General features: G+C 45.7%; 1 protein-coding gene across 16 annotated transcripts in view; it reads left to right on the top strand.

Moving 5' to 3' along the window:
* LOC139549459 (roundabout homolog 2-like) overlaps nt 1–20,816 on the top strand; it is a 648,939-nt gene that overhangs the window by 570,790 nt on the left and 57,333 nt on the right. For 10 of the 16 annotated variants that reach the window (XM_071359993.1, XM_071359991.1, XM_071359986.1 and 7 more), the window contains exons 15-19: nt 4,234–4,358; nt 4,505–4,676; nt 7,568–7,756; nt 10,103–10,129; nt 15,830–15,872. In XM_071359993.1, the coding sequence (XP_071216094.1) occupies nt 4,234–4,358; nt 4,505–4,676; nt 7,568–7,756; nt 10,103–10,129; nt 15,830–15,872 (556 nt within the window). The remainder of the gene's footprint in view (nt 1–4,233; nt 4,359–4,504; nt 4,677–7,567; nt 7,757–10,102; nt 10,130–15,829; nt 15,873–20,816) is intronic. The other 6 variants (XM_071359998.1, XM_071360000.1, XM_071359999.1 and 3 more) reach the window with 1 other exon arrangement.

The raw sequence follows: 20,816 nt of genomic DNA, 5'->3' as shown, positions 1-20,816 counted from the left end.
CACCATTCCATGACTCTACCTTACTGTATGTCTTTCACTTTGCTACTCCTTTTCTTAATCTATTTTATCTTTCTTCTTCTCTCTGGTCCATCTGGAGAGGGGAGAGTCAACCTTTCTGTTCCAATTCTTCTTCTCTCTGGTCCATCTGGAGAGGGGAGAGTCAACCTTTATGTTCCATTTCTTCTTCTCTCTGGTCCATCTGGAGAGGGGAGAGTCAACCTTTTATCTTCCATTTCTTCTTCTCTCTGGTCCATCTGGAGAGGGGAGAGTCAACCTTTATGTTCCAATTCTTCTTCTCTCTGGTCCATCTGGAGAGGGGAGAGTCAACCTTTTATCTTCCATTTCTTCTCTCTGGTCCATCTGGAGAGGGGAGAGTCAACCGTTATGTTCCATTTCTTCTTCTCTCTAGTCCATCTGGAGAGGGGAGAGTCAACCTTTTATCTTCCATTTCTTCTCTCTGGTCCATCTGGAGAGGGGAGAGTCAACCTTTTATCTTCCATTTCTTCTTCTCTCTAGTCCATCTGGAGAGGGGAGAGTCAACATTTTATCTTCCATTTCTTCTTCTCTCTAGTCCATCTGGAGAGGGGAGTCAACATTTTATCTTCCATTTCTTCTTCTCTCTGGTCCATCTGGAGAGGGGAGAGTCAACCTTTATGTTCCATTTCTTCTTCTCTCTGGTCCATCTGGAGAGGGGAGAGTCAACCTTTATGTTCCATTTCTTCTTCTCTCTGGTCCATCTGGAGAGGGGAGAGTCAACCTTTATGTTCCAATTCTTCTTCTCTCTGGTCCATCTGGAGAGGGGAGAGTCAACCTTTATGTTCCAATTCTTCTTCTCTCTGGTCCATCTGGAGAGGGGAGAGTCAACCTTTATGTTCCATTTCTTCTTCTCTCTGGTCCATCTGGAGAGGGGAGAGTCAACCTTTTATCTTCCATTTCTTCTTCTCTCTGGTCCATCTGGAGAGGGGAGAGTCAACCTTTATGTTCCAATTCTTCTTCTCTCTGGTCCATCTGGAGAGGAGAGAGTCAACCTTTATGTTCCAATTCTTCTCTCTGGTCCATCTGGAGAGGGGAGAGTCAACCGTTATGTTCCATTTCTTCTTCTCTCTAGTCCATCTGGAGAGGGGAGAGTCAACCTTTTATCTTCCATTTCTTCTCTCTGGTCCATCTGGAGAGGGGAGAGTCAACCTTTTATCTTCCATTTCTTCTTCTCTCTAGTCCATCTGGAGAGGGGAGAGTCAACATTTTATCTTCCATTTCTTCTTCTCTCTAGTCCATCTGGAGAGGGGAGTCAACATTTTATCTTCCATTTCTTCTTCTCTCTGGTCCATCTGGAGAGGGGAGAGTCAACCTTTATGTTCCATTTCTTCTTCTCTCTGGTCCATCTGGAGAGGGGAGAGTCAACCTTTATGTTCCATTTCTTCTTCTCTCTGGTCCATCTGGAGAGGGGAGAGTCAACCTTTATGTTCCAATTCTTCTTCTCTCTGGTCCATCTGGAGAGGGGAGAGTCAACCTTTATGTTCCAATTCTTCTTCTCTCTGGTCCATCTGGAGAGGGGAGAGTCAACCTTTATGTTCCATTTCTTCTTCTCTCTGGTCCATCTGGAGAGGGGAGAGTCAACCTTTTATCTTCCATTTCTTCTTCTCTCTGGTCCATCTGGAGAGGGGAGAGTCAACCTTTATGTTCCAATTCTTCTTCTCTCTGGTCCATCTGGAGAGGAGAGAGTCAACCTTTATGTTCCAATTCTTCTTCTCTCTGGTCCATCTGGAGAGGGGAGAGTGGAGGCAGACAGTCAGTAGATGATAAATAGAACAGATTCTATGAATAGAACACACTCTTGAACACATTCCAGTGATATGAAGTCTACTGACAGATTGCCTCAGAAGGGACCAGAGAGGCCATCTAGTATGTTAAACAACCCAGCCAGCCTGCCTGGTACTGGGGGAGAGTTAGAACCAGTAGTCAGTGGGGGTAGGAGGCCATCAGTATCTACCTCCTGCTGCCTGTCTGTTCCCAGCATAGAAAATTAGTTGCTGCATATCTAAATGGCTCTGAGGCCTAGATTAGCATTCTACTGTTTAGAATGGGAGTGATAGCAGTGAGTGCTGCAGTGTGTGCTGAAGTGTGTGTGTGTGTGTGTGTTTGTGTGTGTGTGTGTGTGTGTGTGTGTGTGTGTGTGTGTGTGTGTGTGTGTGTGTGTGTGTGTGCGTGTGCGTGTGCGTGTGCGTGCGTGTGCGTGTGCGTGTGTGTGTGTAATGTACGTGTGGAGACAGGGGGTCACATTCCTGCCAGCCATACATCAATGGGCTAATGGCTCTATTACAGCAGCCAGCACTGCTCCTAATGAGAAATGTGGATTGTTTAGCGCAAATATGCATAATAATAAGCTGCTAAATCATTCATAACATTAACTTTGAACGACATTGTCCCTGATGGCTGCTGCGCTGCGATGTTGCGTTCTGTCACCTCTGTGTAATCTAACACAGCTGCGGAGGGCGGCGGAGGCCTCTAAGCATGATGGGAGATGGGCTGGTGGTGGATTTCTAACATGGCGTCCGTCATTGGAGCCATTTGTCTTTTTCCTCCATGCCTGGTCCTCTCTTGGTGTTTTGACATCTGTAGCTTGACACATGCTGTTTTAAAGTGGGGTGGGGGCTAGCTGGGGGAGGTGAGAGAGAGGCAGCCACAGAGTAAATGACCCGTCAGCATTCTGCTGTGGTGTGGCTGCCCTGCCAATCGAGGCAGAAAGGATTATTTTTTATTTTAAAAAAAACGTTAATTCAGTTTGCTTCATTGTTATGTATTCATTTAGCCGGCACTTGGTCGTCAGTCAGAGGAGAATTTCTATGAAATGACAGTGATGTGAGTACTGAAACCCAATGCTGGTGTCTGCTGTGGGCTCTGTCTCTCAGGAGCTGGTGTCTGCTGTGGGCTCTTTTCTCTGTCTCTCAGGGGCTGGTGTCTGCTGTGGGCTCTGTCTCTCAGGAGCTGGTGTCTGCTGTGGGCTCTGGTCTCTGTCTCTCAGGGGCTGGTGTCTGCTGTGGGCTCTGTCTCTCAGGGGCTGGTGTCTGCTGTGGGCTCTGTCTCTCAGGAGCTGGTGTCTGCTGTGGGCTCTGGTCTCTGTCTCTCAGGGGATGGTGTCTGCTGTGGGCTCTGTCTCTCAGGAGCTGGTGTCTGCTGTGGGCTCTGGTCTCTGTCTCTCAGGGGCTGGTGTCTGCTGTGGGCTCTGTCTCTCAGGGGCTGGTGTCTGCTGTGGGCTCTGTCTCTCAGGAGCTGGTGTCTGCTGTGGGCTCTGGTCTCTGTCTCTCAGGGGCTGGTGTCTGCTGTGGGCTCTGGTCTCTGTCTCTCAGGGGATGGTGTCTGCTGTGGGCTCTGTCTCTCAGGAGCTGGTGTCTGCTGTGGGCTCTGGTCTCTGTCTCTCAGGGGCTGGTGTCTGCTGTGGGCTCTGGTCTCTGTCTCTCAGGGGATGGTGTCTGCTGTGGGCTCTGTCTCTCAGGAGCTGGTGTCTGCTGTGGGCTCTGGGCTCTGTCTCTCACGGGCTGGTGTCTGCTGTGGGCTCTGTCTCTCAGGAGCTGGTGTCTGCTGTGGGCTCTGGGCTCTGTCTCTCAGGCCATGTACACACCCCATCTATAGAGCTGTGCCTCACTTTAGAGCCTCCCCCCTGCTCTCTACCCCACTGGCTTTAGTTCCACTTGGCTGAGCGATGAAACCAGTCAATATGTTTACCTAGCCCCATGTTTCAATTCTCCTCAAAATACATTTCTTCAAATGTTCCTCATGTATGGCTGCACTGCTGTACGGCTCCTCCTATAAGCCTGTTGACCCACATGTCACCCTCGCTGAGTCAATGGAGGAGTCTTAGCTTGACTGAGGGTGCTTGTCTGACTCTGCCTGGGTCTTACTCTGAAAATCAATAGCAGTATTCTGTGTGTAAATCCCTCTGTGTTGGAGCAGGCGCAGGCCTGGGATATTTAATCATAGTGAAATGTTAAAGAGGGCCGTGGCAAACCTCCCTGTTCTCCATGGAAATCCCCTTCTAATGAGCTGCTGCTCTCCCCACAGCCACCTGTGTCTTCCACCTGCTAACAACTACACACAATGAAGATGAGCATGTGTGCGTGCGTGCGTGTTTGTGAGGTTGTGTGTGTAACGGAGAATGGAATGCTCTGCCCCTCTCCCTCTTCCCTGACCATCTATTGTTTTCTCCGCCCCCCATCTGTCTCCCCTCAACCCCAGCTCCCAGTGCCCCTCCCCTGCAGGTTACAGTCCTGACGGTGGGCAACCAGAACAGCACCTCCATCAGCATCTCCTGGGACCCCCCTCCTCCAGAACACCAGAACGGCATCATCCAGGAGTACAAGGCAGGTTACTGTGAGAAGATAGACTGGATGTAACCTGATGACTCTGGCTTACTGAGAGGCCATCAGAATCAATATAATACTCAACCTGACCCCACTGTGACAGGATGTTATGCTCTCTCTTCCTCTGTCTCTCTCCCTCTCTTCAGATCTGGTGCCTGGGGAATGAGACACGCTTCCACGTGAATAAGACGGTGGATGCAGCCATCCGGTCGGTGGTTGTGGGGGGGCTTCAGGTGGGGGTGCTGTATCGGGTAGAGGTGGCTGCCAGCACCAGCGCAGGGGTGGGGATCAAGAGTGAACCTCAGCCTATTGTCATTGGTAAGAGACGCAGGGGGAGTGGAATGGGAAGGGAAACACACGAAAGGGGGCGTTATGGTAGATTATACAACGGGTGGGTCTAATCCTGAGTGCTGATTGGTTAAAACCGCATTCCGGACGGTGCACAATTTTTTTATTTTTTTTATTTTACCTTTATTTACATTTGGGCAGACTTGATACAACATTTTGAACAGTAATGCAATGGTTCATTGGATCCGTGGAAAACTTTGCTTATACACTGCTGCCATCTAGTTGCCAAAATCTAACTTGCACCTAGACTCCTAAGTCATATAATGGCCTTTCTCTTGCATTTCAAAGATGATTAAAACATAAAAAAATATAAGAAAATGCATGTTTTTTTCTTCATATTATCTTTTACCAGAGCTAATGTGTTATATTCTCCTACATTCATTTCACATTTCTACAAACTTCAAAGTGTTTCCTTTCAAATGGTATCAAGAATATGCGTATCCTTGCTTCAGGTCCTGAGTTACAGGCAGTTAAATTTTGGTATGTCATTTTATATGAAAATGTAAAAAAAAAAAGGTTCCGATGTCTCTCTGACATTTCCAACATTGTTCTATATTCAAATTTGATCTCCAGCTGTCACAGAAATGAATATGTCAAGAGTCGGGACGAGACAGACAGACAGGTAGCTTTTTTCAGTCTAAATCATGAATCAGCATCATTTGTATGGATATATACAAATAAATGTCAATAGAAAACAGGTCAAATGAAGTGCAGTTAGTTTGCAGTCTTTCCAGCTTCAGTTTGAAGTGATTGTGTTCGCTGTGTTGTTAGCTGTGTTGTTGACTAGCTCCTCTGAACAACAGTGTCCTGAGGAGAGATCACATTTTCTATGCCAGGTGAAATCACTCATCAATAGCACATTGTTATGGATGTATCCAAATAACTGTCACTAGAAAATAGCTTAAACAAATGCAGCTACTTGTTATTCTGGCTGCACTGTTTGACGTGACTGTAAGTTAGCCCTAGTAGGCTAGCTAGAACGTTGCTGTAGTTGGCTCGCTAGAACATTGTCATCCAGTATGGCAATAGAACATTTAGAACGACCGACTGGGTCACGTCCATAATGTAGATACAGAACAAAAATACTTAACGACTGGGTCACGTCCATACTGTAGATACAGAACAAAAATACTTAACGACTGGGTCACGTCCATACTGTAGATACAGAACAAAAATACTTAACGACTGGGTCGCGTCTCTGGCAACCAAACCGATAGAACGAACAACCAGCCAACTTGGTTAGCAACCCTAGATTTGTGTCGGGACTATTTCTTATGGAACGATGAAATAGTATGAATAAATGTATCAAAATAAAATGTTTAATGAAAATATGTCAATCATTATTTGAATATGTTGGCAAACCGTTATATAAAAGTGATAATGCCCTCGAAGCCGGTGTTTGGAGCCTAACAACACCTGTGCCAATATATCCTCCAAACACATTATCACACAAATGATTGAGGAATGTAAAAGTGTCTCATTGACTACTCATCCATAATTACAGAAAAGTCCATTTAGTTTTTGAAGGATATCGCTTTTTTTATTGGAAAAAACATCCCTCCAATTAACATGGCCACCAGACAGGGAATAAAGAATGCTTATTTAAATTATCAATATTATCACTGATTGTGGCAAAAGTATTTACAATTAGAGAGCATGTGACATGAGTGATCAGTCAGACTGATTGTATTTAAATCATACGTCTGTTATTGTTATGTGTAGCCAGGCTGTGGTGTAGGTCTGTTATTGTTATGTGTAGCCAGGCTGTGGTGTAGGTCTGTTATTGTTATGTGTAGCCAGGCTGTGGTGTAGGTCTGTTATTGTTATGTGTAGCCAGGCTGTGGTGTAGGTCTGTTATTGTTATATGTAGCCAGGCTGTGGTGTAGGTATGTTATTGTTATGTGTAGCCAGGCTGTGGTGTAGGTCTGTTATTGTTATGTGTAGCCAGGCTGTGGTGTAGGTCTGTTATTGTTATGTGTAGCCAGGCTGTGGTGTATGTCTGTTATTGTTATGTGTAGCCAGGCTGTGGTGTAGGTCTGTTATTGTTATGTGTAGCCAGGCTGTGGTGTAGCTCTGTTATTGTTATGTGTAGCCAGCTGTGGTGTAGGTCTGTGTAATTTATATGGACCAGGGACTGAAATGACCAATAACCGATGGCTTGGCCTGTAGTATAGTGTTTTTTTCCCCAATGTCACTCCTATAATCCCTCTCACAGTTCTCCAAGCCAAAGATTGCAGATATATTGTCATGTGTGCTCTTCTGAGAACCAACTCTTTTAGTGTCAGGCAGACAAGTCAGAGTGAGCTTCGATTGGTAGATCGATACGTAGCAGGGTGTGCCTCTCATCTCACATGGTCTATTTTATTGAAGTGAATTAGAGTCTGAGCTAAGCAAACAGCAGGATCACCTGAGGGGTTGCCATCAGCTTGTAGGATTTAGCCTCCCTCCCCTCTCTCTCTGTCTGCACGTTCACAGCACACCCACCACAGCCATGTTCTACTCTCTCAGTCAATATGTTAGCTGTTATTGACGAGAGGCTGGTGTTGCCTCTGTATCTTACCATATCTACACCTGGAACTCAATCCTAACTACAGGTCTGTGCATGAAATTCACATTTTCCTGTACATCTCCCATGGAGGTTGAAGGAATATCTTGAGGAAGAATTGAGCTCTTAGTGAATATGTGGGGACTATTATGGTGCTGCTATTGTCCCCAGCCGGCTAGCAATTGTAATAACAAAATGGTTTATTATAATGCTAAATCCTTTTTCACTGCTTCAACAAACAACCTGGCATACACACCCTCACACTGTCCCCCCTGTCCCTCCTGTCCCCCTGTCCCCCCTGTCCCTCCCGCCCCAGGTAAGGACTTCCGTGACGTGATCATAAGTGGGAACAGGAACAACAGCATCACGGAGCAGATCACAGACGTGGTGAAGCAGCCAGCGTTCATAGCGGGGATCGGAGGGGCCTGCTGGGTTATCCTCATGGGCTTCAGTATCTGGCTGTACTGGAGGAGGAAGAAGAGGAAGGGGCTCAGCAACTACGCAGGTTAGACCAGCAGGCTGGAGAGTACACACAGCGACTACGCAGGTTAGACCGTGAGGCTGGAGAGTACACACAGCGACTACGCAGGTTAGACCAGCAGGCTGAAGAGTACACACAGCGACTACGCAGGTTAGACCGTGAGGCTGGAGAGTACACACAGCGACTACGCAGGTTAGACCAGCAGGCTGAAGAGTACACACAGCGACTACGCAGGTTAGACCAGCAGGCTGGAGAGTACACACAGCGACTACGCAGGTTAGACCAGCAGGCTGGAGAGTACACACAGCGACTACGCAGGTTAGACCAGCAGGCTGGAGAGTACACACAGCGACTACGCAGGTTAGACCAGCAGGCTGGAGAGTACACACAGCGACTACGCAGGTTAGACCAGCAGGCTGGAGAGTACACACAGCGACTTCGCAGGTTAGACCAGCAGGCTGAAGAGTACACACAGCGACTACGCAGGTTAGACCGTGAGGCTGGAGAGTACACACAGCGACTACGCAGGTTAGACCAGCAGGCTGAAGAGTACACACAGCGACTACGCAGGTTAGACCAGCAGGCCGGAGAGTACACACAGCGACTACGCAGGTTAGACCAGCAGGCTGGAGAGTACACACAGCGACTACGCAGGTTAGACCAGCAGGCTGGAGAGTACACACAGTGACTACGCAGGTTAGACCGTGAGGCTGGAGAGTACACACAGCGACTACGCAGGTTAGACCAGTAGGCTGGAGAGTACACACAGCGACTACGCAGGTTAGACCAGCAGGCTGGAGAGTACACACAGCGACTACGCAGGTTAGACCAGCAGGCTGGAGAGTACACACAGCGACTTCGCAGGTTAGACCAGCAGGCTGGAGAGTACACACAGTGACTACGCAGGTTAGACCAGCAGGCTGGAGAGTACACACAGCGACTACGCAGGTTAGACCAGCAGGCTGAAGAGTACACACAGCGACTACGCAGGTTAGACCAGCAGGCTGGAGAGTACACACAGCGACTACGCAGGTTAGACCAGCAGGCTGGAGAGTACACACAGCGACTACGCAGGTTAGACCAGCAGGCTGGAGAGTACACACAGCGACTACGCAGGTTAGACCAGCAGGCTGGAGAGTACACACAGCGACTATGCAGGTTAGACCAGCAGGCTGAAGAGTACACACAGCAACTATGCAGGGTAGACCAGCAGGCTAGAGAGTACACACAGCAACTATGCAGGTTAGATCAGCAGGCTGGAGAGTACACACAGCGACTACGCAGGTTAGACCAGCAGGCTGGAGAGTACACACAGGTTCCTATTCTGCACACCACATACAAACCGTACTGTAGTTACATACACTCTACCTCTGGGAGTTTGCTTCCTGCCACCAATACAGAGCACTCAACAAACTTCCTCAAAGGCATCACTAAACTGTGTTTTAATGACTTCTTTATTAACCCTATTGTGAAGGGACATTTCTATATCTCTACTGTCAAAGCAGAGTGTTGGTGTGAATCATGTTGTGATGGTTGTAATGTTTGACACGTCCTCCCACGGTGTTGATACTATCCTAGGGTGGCAGGGGTTGCGTGGGTTGGGTTGCTGGTACAACTGATTCTCTGCTGGTCTGGCCGGTCACTCAGGACTGAGCCATGCTGGAGCTGGAGCCAGTCCATCCATCCTCCTACACCGACCCTGACATTTCAGTGTGGGTGCTCGACCTCAGTCAATACAGCCAGCCACCATGGACAGTCTTCCACTGCCAGACTATTTAATGACAGTGTAGGAGATAGTCAATACAGCCATCCACCATGGACAGTCTTCCACTGCCAGACTATTTAATGACAGTGTAGGAGATAGTCAATACAGCCATCCTTGATAGTAGTGTAAGAGATAGTCAATACAGCCTTCCACTGCCAGACTATTTAATTAGAGAGTTGGAGATAGACAGAATTTTAGTAATGCATGTAATGTTATTCAACAATGTCTTTTGTACAAGAAAATTGTTATCTCTCTCAATAGTTTGGCTTTTTTCTTCTTGCACATCTCTTTTTTGATATTTATTCAACGTCTTAGTGACTTTTAATCTTGATACAGTCAGTCAAATGGCTGTAACCTGTCCTTCATTTCTGTTTGCTACATTTCGTGTATGTTGTGTTTTCTTTGATTTGTTTCTGTTGTCTCTACATCTCTGTGGACTCTGAGCTGCTTTCCTGGCTGCCGCCATGCACACTGGGTCATGGGGTTGGCTCTTCTCCTCTGCCCCACTTTCGCCTCCCTGGCCCCCAGCCCCAGTGTGCAAAGCAACGCTTACAGCACCTCTGTAGGCTTTTAACACACGACTTCTCTGTCTTCTTGTTTTACAGTTCAGTCCTTCACCTTCACCCCTGCAGGTACTGTTCATTTGTCCGTCCACCCCCCCCCCCCCCCCCACCTCCTGCCACAGGTCCCTCCTCTCCTGCCTACATTATATATGTTTGACAGATTCCAGGTCTTGCCCAATATAAATCCAAACCCCAGCATGAGGTGGCAAAAACTCATATTTCACACTTTTTCTTCCCGCTGGAAGAGATCGCCTGAAATAGCTTACATTCATCCTTTGAAAACACTCTGGATTTGTAATAGGGCAGGGCCTGAGCACTGCAAACCGCTGTCCCATCCCTGCTCAGTCATCAGCCTGGTTGTCATACCGTACTGTGCTGCTGTGTTTGGCTGTTGTGACCATTGGTGTTTCACTGAACCTCCATCCTCTCTCTGTCTGGAATTCCTGTTGGGACTCCCCTCTTTGATAGTAGTGGGTATTCCTCCAAAGACTATGTACTCCCCTCGTTGATGGTAGTGGGTATTCCTCCAAAGACTATGTACTCCCCTCTTTGATAGTAGTGGGTATTCCTCCAAAGACTATGTACTCCCCTCGTTGATGGTAGTGGGTATTCCTCCAAAGACTATGTACTCCCCTCTTTGATAGTAGTGGGTATTCCTCCAAAGACCCTTCACTCTCCTCTTTGATAGTAGTGGGTATTCCTCCTGAAGACTCTTCACTCTCCTCTTTGATAGTAGTGGGTATTCCTCCCGAAGACTCTTCACTCTCCTCTTTGATAGTAGTGGGTATTCCTCCTGAAGACTCCACTCTCCTCTTTGATAGTAGTGGGTATTCCTCCTTAATACTCTTCACTCTCCTCTTTGATAGTAGTGGGTATTGCTCCTGAAGACTCTTCACTCTCCTCTTTGATAGTAGTGGGTATTCCTCCTGAAGACTCTTCACTCTCTTCTTTGATAGTAGTGGGTATTCCTCCCGAAGACTCTTCACTCTCCTCTTTGATAGTAGTGGGTATTCCTCCTGAAGACTCTTCACTCTCCTCTTTGATAGTAGTGGGTATTCCTTGATAGTAGTGGGTATTCCTCCTGAAGACTCTTCACTCTCCTCTTTGATAGTAGTGGGTATTCCTCCTGAAGACTCTTCACTCTCCTCTTTGATAGTAGTGGGTATTCCTCCTGAAGACTCTTCACTCTCCTCTTTGATAGTAGTGGGTATTCCTCCTGAAGACTCTTCACTCTCCTCTTTGATAGTAGTGGGTATTCCTCCTGAAGACTCTTCACTCTCCTCTTTGATAGTAGTGGGTATTCCTCCCGAAGACTCTTCACTCTCCTCTTTGATAGTAGTGGGTATTCCTCCTTAATACTCTTCACTCTCATCTTTGATAGTAGTGGGTATTCCTCCCGAAGACTCTTCACTCTCCTCTTTGATAGTAGTGGGTATTGCTCCTGAAGACCCTTCACTCTCATCTTTGATAGTAGTGGGTATTCCTCCTGAAGACTCTTCACTCTCCTCTTTGATAGTAGTGGGTATTCCTCCCGAAGACTCTTCACTCTCCTCTTTGATAATAGTGGGTATTGCTCCTGAAGACTCTTCACTCTCCTCTTTGATAGTAGTGGGTATTCCTCCTGAAGACTCTTCACTCTCCTCTTTGATAGTAGTGGGTATTCCTTCTGAAGACTCTTCACTCTCCTCTTTGATAGTAGTGGGTATTCCTCCTTAATACTCTTCACTCTCATCTTTGATAGTAGTGGGTATTCCTCCCGAAGACTCTTCACTCTCCTCTTTGATAGTAGTGGGTATTGCTCCTGAAGACTCTTCACTCTCATCTTTGATAGTAGTGGGTATTCCTCCTGAAGACTCTTCACTCTCCTCTTTGATAGTAGTGGGTATTCCTCCCGAAGACTCTTCACTCTCCTCTTTGATAGTAGTGGGTATTGCTCCTGAAGACTCTTCACTCTCATCTTTGATAGTAGTGGGTATTCCTCCTGAAGACTCTTCACTCTCCTCTTTGATAGTAGTGGGTATTCCTTCTGAAGACTCTTCACTCTCCTCTTTGATAGTAGTGGGTATTCCTTGATAGTAGTGGATATTCCTCCTGAAGACTCTTCACTCTCCTCTTTGATAGTAGTGGGTATTCCTCCTGAAGACTCTTCACTCTCCTCTTTGATAGTAGTGGGTATTCCTCCTGAAGACTCTTCACTCTCCTCTTTGATAGTAGTGGGTATTCCTCCTGAAGACTCTTCACTCTCCTCTTTGATAGTAGTGGGTATTCCTTCTGAAGACTCTTCACTGTCCTCTTTGATAGTAGTGGGTATTCCTCCTGAAGACTTTTCACTCTCCTCTTTGATAGTAGTGGGTATTCCTCCTGAAGACTCTTCACTCTCCTCTTTGATAGTAGTGGGTATTCCTCCTGAAGACTCTTCACTCTCCTCTTTGATAGTAGCGGGTATTCCTCCTGAAGACTCTTCACTCTCCTATTGATGTTCCTGTGAGGTATGCATTGGTCTTGAAGGGGTCCTTCTTTTTCTACAGGTGTTGGTGTTGATTGGGGATTATGTATGTGCTGATGTTGCCCTTCTAAAATACCCTCAATGGCTACTCTGGTAGTCTTCTTTATTCCTCTTCATAGCGTTAAGTGGCTCTGCTACTCTATACACCATGGACTAATTGGTTAATTGCAGTTAAATTGATAAGTGTAGCAATGTTAGCCCCCTGTACTGTAAAATATTTAGAGTACATGCTCTCCCAAAGTGGACCTGACTGGCACCAATGCTGAGCAAGCAATCAGCCGCTGTCTCTCGATGGAAGAAACTGTAAATACAGGAGAGAAAAGCCTCGGTCTGCCCAGTGTACTGTCCTGGAGAGATATAGATGAATTGAGGAGAACAGAGTCCATTACATATGAAATTAATCCCTCAGACTGGGGTTCTTCTCTACTGGTCCAGTACCAGCGGTGTGACGGAGATAAGGCCAGTGCAGGGAGGCTGGCTGGGGGTCCTGGCTGTAGCTTAGCCACTCCAGGCAACACATTCTCTCAGTGATACACCCCCTGCTCCTCTGCCCGATCTCCCTGTAGACAATCACCCACTCCCTATTCTCACCTGGTGCTCTGGCCGCTGGAAGATAAGTGTTCCACTCAAACGTACTAGTGAAACTGAATAGCGTATGTGTGTATGTATTTTTTAAGCACACTGCACTGAGGCTAGAGGATCAGGGTGGTGTCCACCGGGAGAGGACAATGAGTCAAGGACTGAAGGGGACAAAGAGGACTGGTTTAGATATGAATATTTTGGTGGTTGTATTTTAATGTCACTGAGTGTATGAGTGAGGTAGTGTGTCATTGAGGATGTTAGCTAGGAGCTAGGAGATGAGGTGATGCCCACACACAGTATCCTACTGTCTGTCCCTGACTCCTACAGTAAAGCTGTCATACAGGAGAAGTAAATCACGGGTTTTCGAGGCACGCGACCAGCAGGGAAGAAGATTTGACGGGATTTTATACATTGATTATGTCCTCACCCCTTAATGCTTATTAAAGAGGATTCATCCCGATTCATATTGGAGAAAGTCCTTATCTGGCGGAAGGAGCAGGGCACAGCCACGTCAGGCTGGCTAACATTAAAGTCCTCCACAGCGGAGAATAAATGTGTCTGAGCAAAGATAGGGACATCAGAGGCCTCCCCACCACAGAGCACAGTATCAGCCTCCCTATTCCCTTCTCCCTCCTCTTCTTCCTCCTAGGAAATAGAGCGAGAGAGAGAGAGATACTGTAGGAAAGATAGGAGAGGGAGAGAGAGAGAGAGATACTGTAGGAGAGATAAGAGAGAGGGAGATACTATGGGAGAGAGAGAGATACTATAGGAGAGAGAGAGATACTGTAGGAGAGATAGGAGAGAGAGAGATACTGTAGGAGAGATAGGGGAGATAGAGAGAGAGATACCTTAGAAGAGAGAGATACTGTAGGAGAGATAGGAGAGAGAGAGAGATAATGTAGGAGAGATAGGAGAGAGAGATACTTTAGGAGAGATAGGAGAGAGAGAGAGAGATATTGTAGGAGAGATAGGAGAGAGAGAGATATACTGTAGGAGAGATAGAAGAGAGAGAAATACTGTAGGAGAGTGAGACAGGAGAGATAGGGAGAGAGAGATGTGTTTCTTGCTAGTGGAATAAAGAGAAGTAGCTATAGAGTAATGGTGAATAAGGAATGTCAACCATTTTCTTTTGGAGATCCACTGTCAAAGTATGTAAATAAGCTAGTGTGGTATGATTGAAGCAAAATAACAGTAAGGTTTTGAGGGAGTTTTCTTGTTTTAGTTCATTACTGTGTTGGGGTTGGTTTCTCACTTATATACTGCAACATGCTAGTGTACAGTTCCCAGAATGATTGTGGTAAAGATTATCACTAATAAGAAAACCCCATCTCTTCTCCTTCTTTCTTCCTGTATTCTCTGAAGACTTTATTTGGCTCGTGCCTTGGCTTGTTGGAAAATAAACCTGAGGAGAGGAGTGAAGGAATGTTCAGCCCTCCTCCCTTTAATCTCCATCTAGGAAACAACATTTGGGTCTTTGTCAGCAGCTAGTAAAACTGTTGCAGCTCAGCGTAAGAGAACGTTTCATCTCTGCTCAACACAGATGATGACAATAAGACATCAGAAGACTGAGCCTGCAAAACGTCAATGGATCACAGGAAATTATTACATCAGCCACATTACTATCAGCTCCTTCTCCACTCAAGTAGGTTTCTCTTTTTTCCTTCTCCCCCTCTGTCATCCGCAAGCGGTCATTTTCTCTGTCATCCGCAAGCGGTGATTTCCTCTGTCATCCGCAAGCGGTGATTTCCTCTGTCATCCGCAAGCGGTGATTTCCTCTGTCATCCGCAAGCGGTGATTTCCTCTGTCATCCGCAAGCGGTGATTTCCTCTGTCATCCGCAAGCGGTGATTTCCTCTGTCATCCGCACAGGGTGATTTACAAAACTCTATGGTTCTTTCTCTCTTTTTTTCAATTTCCTGTGATCCATTGACGTTTTGCAGGCTCAGTCTTCTGATGTAGTATGTTCATCATCTGTGTTGAGCAGAGATGAAACGTTCTCTTACGCTGAGCTGCAACAGTTTTACTAGCTGCTGACAAAGACCCTTATTTATTATCTGTAGATGGCTTCTGAGAGTCATGCTAGTCAGTGTACCCTGCTGCTAGAGAGATCTGTAACTCACTCCCTTCCAGCCCCCACACATCTAATTCTACCTGATTAATGAGCCCTCTCCCTTTTCTAATCATTTTTATTTTGGCCGAGATTTAATCACAAATCAGATAATAATTCAAACCAAAAAATGAGAGATGAAATGAGTTTCTGCTCTCATCAAGCATCTTGTCTTTGAGAAAAACACATTACGTGTCACTTTATGCAAAGCAATGCAATCTGCTACCTTATTCACAGCATCCTTGTTATAATTTCGATGATAAGAATGGACACTGTGGTGCCTCTGCATCCCTTAGGGAAGCCATCAATATCCAGCCAGCTACAGAAGACACTGGAAGGACACATGAGCATTGGGTGCCGTGGTGCGATCGTTCACAAGGATAATTCCTGATAATGGTTGGGGGCTAAAACCATCAGAACCCTCTCTGATCAACCGCTATTAGCGTTGGCAATGCAGCCTTGATGTGGTCATCAATGTCATTGAAATTATATGAAAAGTCAAACATATTGCTTTGTCTTTTCTCTCCTTTTATGTCTTGGCGCTCCCTCTGTCCTCTCCTCCGCTCTGACCCCAGTGACGTTCCAGCGTGTTGACGGGGGTCTGATGAGCAATGGAAGGTGAGTGTTCTTCCCGTCAGTGTTCCATCAGGGACAGAGAGCCCTTCTCTCCACACGCAGAGCCAAACAACTCCACACCTATCATCAGTCTGCCAATCAAAACCCACAACATACACATCACCTCTATTCTGAAGGGCTTTCAAACCACCTCCATCAGTCTGCCAATCAAAACCCACAACATACACATCACCTCTATTCTGAAGGGCTTTCAAACCACCTCCATCAGTCTGCCAATCAAAACCCACAACATACACATCACCTCTATTCTGAAGGGCTTTCAAACCACCTCCATCAGTCTGCCAATCAAAACCCACAACATACACATCACCTCTATTCTGAAGGGCTTTCAAACCACCTCCATCAGACTGTGAAAACCCAGCAACCCAGTCAAACATTATGCTGTAACATTATGCTATAACATGAGACTATAACATAATGCTATAACATTAGACTATAACATGAGACTAGAACATAATGCTATAACATTAGACTATAACATTAGACTATAACATTAGACTATAACATTATGCTATAACATTAGACTATAACATTATGCTATAACATTAGACTATAACATTATACTATAACATAATGCTATAACATTAGACTATAACATTATGCTATAACATTAGACTATAACATTATGCTATAACATTAGACTATAACATTAGACTATAACATTATACTATAACATTAGACTATAACATTAGACTATAACATTATACTATAACATTAGACTATAACATTATACTATAACATTAGACTACAACATTATGCTATAACATTAGACTATAACATTAGACTATAACATTAGACTATAACATTATACTATAACATTAGACTATAACATTATACTATAACATTATACTATAACATTAGACTACAACATCATGCTATAACATTAGACTATAACATTAGACTATAACATTAGACTATAACATTAGACTATAACATTATACTATACCATTAGACTATAACATTATACTATAACATTATGCTATAGCATTATGCTATAACATTATGCTATAACATTAGACTATAACATTAGACTATAACATTATGCTATAACATTATGCTATAACATTATGCTATAACATTATACTATACCATTATGCTATAACATTATACTATACCATTATGCTATAACATTATACTATACCATTAGACTATAACATTAGACTATAACATTATACTATACCATTATACTATAACATTATACTATACCATTATGCTATAACATTATACTATACCATTATGCTATAACATTATACTATACCATTAGACTATAACATTAGACTATAACATTATACTATACCGTTAGACTATAACATTATGCTATAGCATTAGACCATAACAGTGTTATTATCAACAACATGCATCTAAAGCTGTGCTCACCTCTGTCCTGGACTTTACACATCTTCACTATAGTACCCATGGCTCATGGTTGTGCTGCACTGAGCAAGCCTGCTCTAACGCTGATAGGTGACTGATGGATCTATAGATAACCAATACCTGCGTGTTTACGTCGCACACAGACCTGTGTGCAAACATACATTCCTAACACATCTCCGTTCACGCATCAATAGATAGACTCATAAATCTCTCCCACAGAATTAGTAGAAACAATTTAAGCAGAGAGAGCTTTTATTTTGTCATTTATCTTCCCCTGCCGGCTACAGATAACCCAGAATCCCCCTGGAGTGATACATTTGCCTGTCACTTTGCCAAGGCGACTGAGATCCGAGCACATGTAATAATGTCAAAATAATTACCCAGGGGAGAGGTGTGGAGGTACCCCTGCTGCACCCCACACAGCCTGCTCGCTCTCTCTGTGTGTGTGTCTGTGTGTGTGTGAGTGTGAGTGTGTGGGTGTGTGTGTGTGTGTGTGTGTGTGTGTGTGTGTGTGTGTGTGTGTGTGTGTGTGTGTGTGTGTGTGTGTGCGTGTGCGTGTGTGTGTGTGCGTGCGTGTCTGTGTCTGTGTGTGTGAGAGAGAGTGGTTGCAGAGAGTGGGGCCTATCTCAATAACACCAGCCTTTGTAGGGATTCAGGAGGCTCCCCAGAGGAGTCCGGACTTCTGTCTCTCTACTGCTCTGGTAGATAGGTAAATCCACACAGAGCTCACACACTCGTCTGAGATTCTAAACTTATTCAGAGTCTGTGTGTCTGTGAGAGTTTGTTTTTCCAGGATTTAGTCTACTGTGTGTATATGTATATGAGTTTGTTTTTCTGTGTGTGTGTGTGTGTGTGTGTGTGTGTGTGTGTGTGTGTGTGTGTGTGTGTGTGTGTGTGTGTGTGTGTGTGTGTGTGTGTGTGTGTGTGTGTGTGTGTGTGTGTGTACGCAAGCTGTGTGTGTATAGTGTGTCGATGTGCATGCTCTCCCATATTTCTGCCAGAGCCGCCAGCAAGCACTCAAAGAATTAACAACGCCACTTGCCATGTCTTCTCTCATCTATTTTCTGCTGTCGTGTTTTTCCTTCAGTTTTCCACATAAGTGGTTCTGATTCTCAGCCCGGATGATTGAATCGGAGGGGTCTGTATCTGTGGCACTCTATATTTGTCATAGCTTAAGTCAGTGTGGGAAACATTTCTACACAGCACCAGAGGTGTAGGATGCAGTAAGTCTAGAGCTAGGTGTGTTTCTCTAGCAAGCACAAAGCCCTGGTCCTGGTCCGTTAGTCACTGTGGTGACATCAAAGCCCTGGTCCTGGTCCGTTAGTCACTGTGGTGACATCAAAGCCCAGATGTTGCAGCTTCCCCATCTGCCCCTGCAGAGTGAGAGTGACCCGCCCAGTATCACAGGGAAATGTGTTCATTTGTTACCTGGGATGTTTATTGCATTAATTAGACAATAGCAAATGGAGTCGCGTCTGTTCCCAGCTCCTCATTGGCTGCTGCCAAATTGCCCTGACTGAACAAATCACTTAATCGATCACAGAATAAATGATTCATGGAAGATGAATAGGCTGCAGATTGCTACACTTGGATGGCTTGACTTTGGCTGCTCATGTGAAATTCATAAAAGGCTCATTCCTTCTACCCTGCCAATAGCGAGATGGTAATTAGGAGCTAGTAATAACTATCTCAGCGCTGATCAATATTTTAGCCAGAGCAGATTCTATAGAGAGTGGGTTGAGCACAGCACAGCAGCCAACGGGTTGGGCCAACACTGTTGCTATGGAGATTCCTTGATATGACAGGACTCAGAAGCTAAGTGACAGAAGCCTCTATGAATGGAACATATCCAATGGAAATTCATGTTTCAACATGCCTTAAGTGTAATTGGATGTGCAGGCTTTTAGTGGGGGTTGAATTGACCAGTAGGCGTGCAGACCATGAACACATCTGATCTATGTGGTTGAATTGGGATTAATATCTCTGGTCTGGCTTGTTTATGGCTCGTTGTGCATCAGGCATCCTGGGCGGTTGCTCAGGTTCGCTACCTTTCATAACAAACAGCCAGAAAGTCTGACAGGAAAATAGTACAAATTCAAAATCATATCTTGGCCAAGGCTGCAATACATCCCCGAACTCAACTAGGATTAAACGTAACTTGTCGACGTTCCAGAAGACGTATGACCTTTTCCCCCCAGAGTCGCAACACACATATAACAAATACTCCCAATAGAAATCATTCTCATTCTAATTATCCTCTCCCGGAGCAGCTTCCTGTGATGAATACAAGGACGAGGCAGCCATTTCCAGTGCCAACACCTTGTCTTCCAAATGGTCTCTCTGGTCTCTCTGCTCTGTGTTGCATAGTGGAGGGTTATTAGGGGTGTGTAGGGCTGTAGGTCTGGTACTGAGACAGTGGTATAGTATGTTTCTATGTACAAGGTCTTTCGTGGTGCACTGTAGCTGCAGTCGATAGGAGAGAACACGGCCCTCCCTCTCCATTTCTCTCTTTCTTTGTCAACTGCCAGGAAACTGTAGGCTGACAGATGTTGAGAGCGAGGGAGGAAAGGAGGAGGGATGAAAGCAGGAGCTATATGTGGGAAAAAATAAAGGAAAATGGGGTTTATAAAGAGATGGGTTGGGAGGGAGAGGAAGAAAGGGGGGGAGTGGGGGAATGTTGCTGTGAGAAACAGAAGGGGAGGTGGTAGGGGATGAGATGTATTACCCTATAAAAAGTGCATGTCTCTGATGCACAGCCATCAATTTGAATGACTCCTTCCCCCCGAGGGCCTGTTTTGGCATTCAGGAACCACGGCGAGGGCTCTTAGCTTGTCAGGCCTCCCGCCTCCCTCCTGTCTCTGCAGCGCTGCAGTTCATTTGGAGTCCCCCTCCATGGAACAGCTCTTCTCATTAGAACCTGTGGCTCTGTGGCTGAGGGACAGACTGACTGCAGAGCGCCCATTACCTGACCATGTCCTGGGGCTCTCCCCTCCCCCTCATCTCCCCCTCCTCTCCCCAGGGCCAGCACATCACGTTACCTCACTGAAGCAGAGACAAAAGCTCTGTTAGGCATGAGGCACGCCACAGCTTTTAAGGGTGCTGGGCTGTAGCACTGAGCGTGTCAGAGACAGAGACAGAGAAAGAGACGAAGGGCACTAGCAGTGGGGTGTTGTTGTGCCGTGTTCCCTCTAGCAGAAGCCATCCGGTTGATCATGTGATGCTGCCTGTCTGACCGACCGTGGCAGCCAGCCGTTTCTCAGGGATAAGAGAGCTCTAGCTTGCTGCTGCTGCTGTGGAGACCTTGAACAGCTCAGTTCAACCTCTCATTCCACACTCTGCCGGATGCTTTTGTCTGTAGACAAACAGCACTGTCTTTGAATCCTCGCTTTACCCTGGGCAGAAAAATAACACTATTGATACATTTCTAGACTATAGTACATTCAGTATAAAATATGAATCCATCTGTATGGTTCAGCCATTGGAAACTAGTGTGGTACCAATGTACTGACACACAAACAAAGACATGTAGCTCCATCTCTCATATCTCATCTA

The sequence above is a fragment of the Salvelinus alpinus genome, chromosome 22 (genome assembly GCF_045679555.1).
Source record: "Salvelinus alpinus chromosome 22, SLU_Salpinus.1, whole genome shotgun sequence".
NCBI lineage: Eukaryota > Metazoa > Chordata > Actinopteri > Salmoniformes > Salmonidae > Salvelinus > Salvelinus alpinus.
The sequence above is the reverse complement of the archived record's forward strand: the minus strand, read 5'-3'. Positions and strand labels throughout refer to the sequence as shown.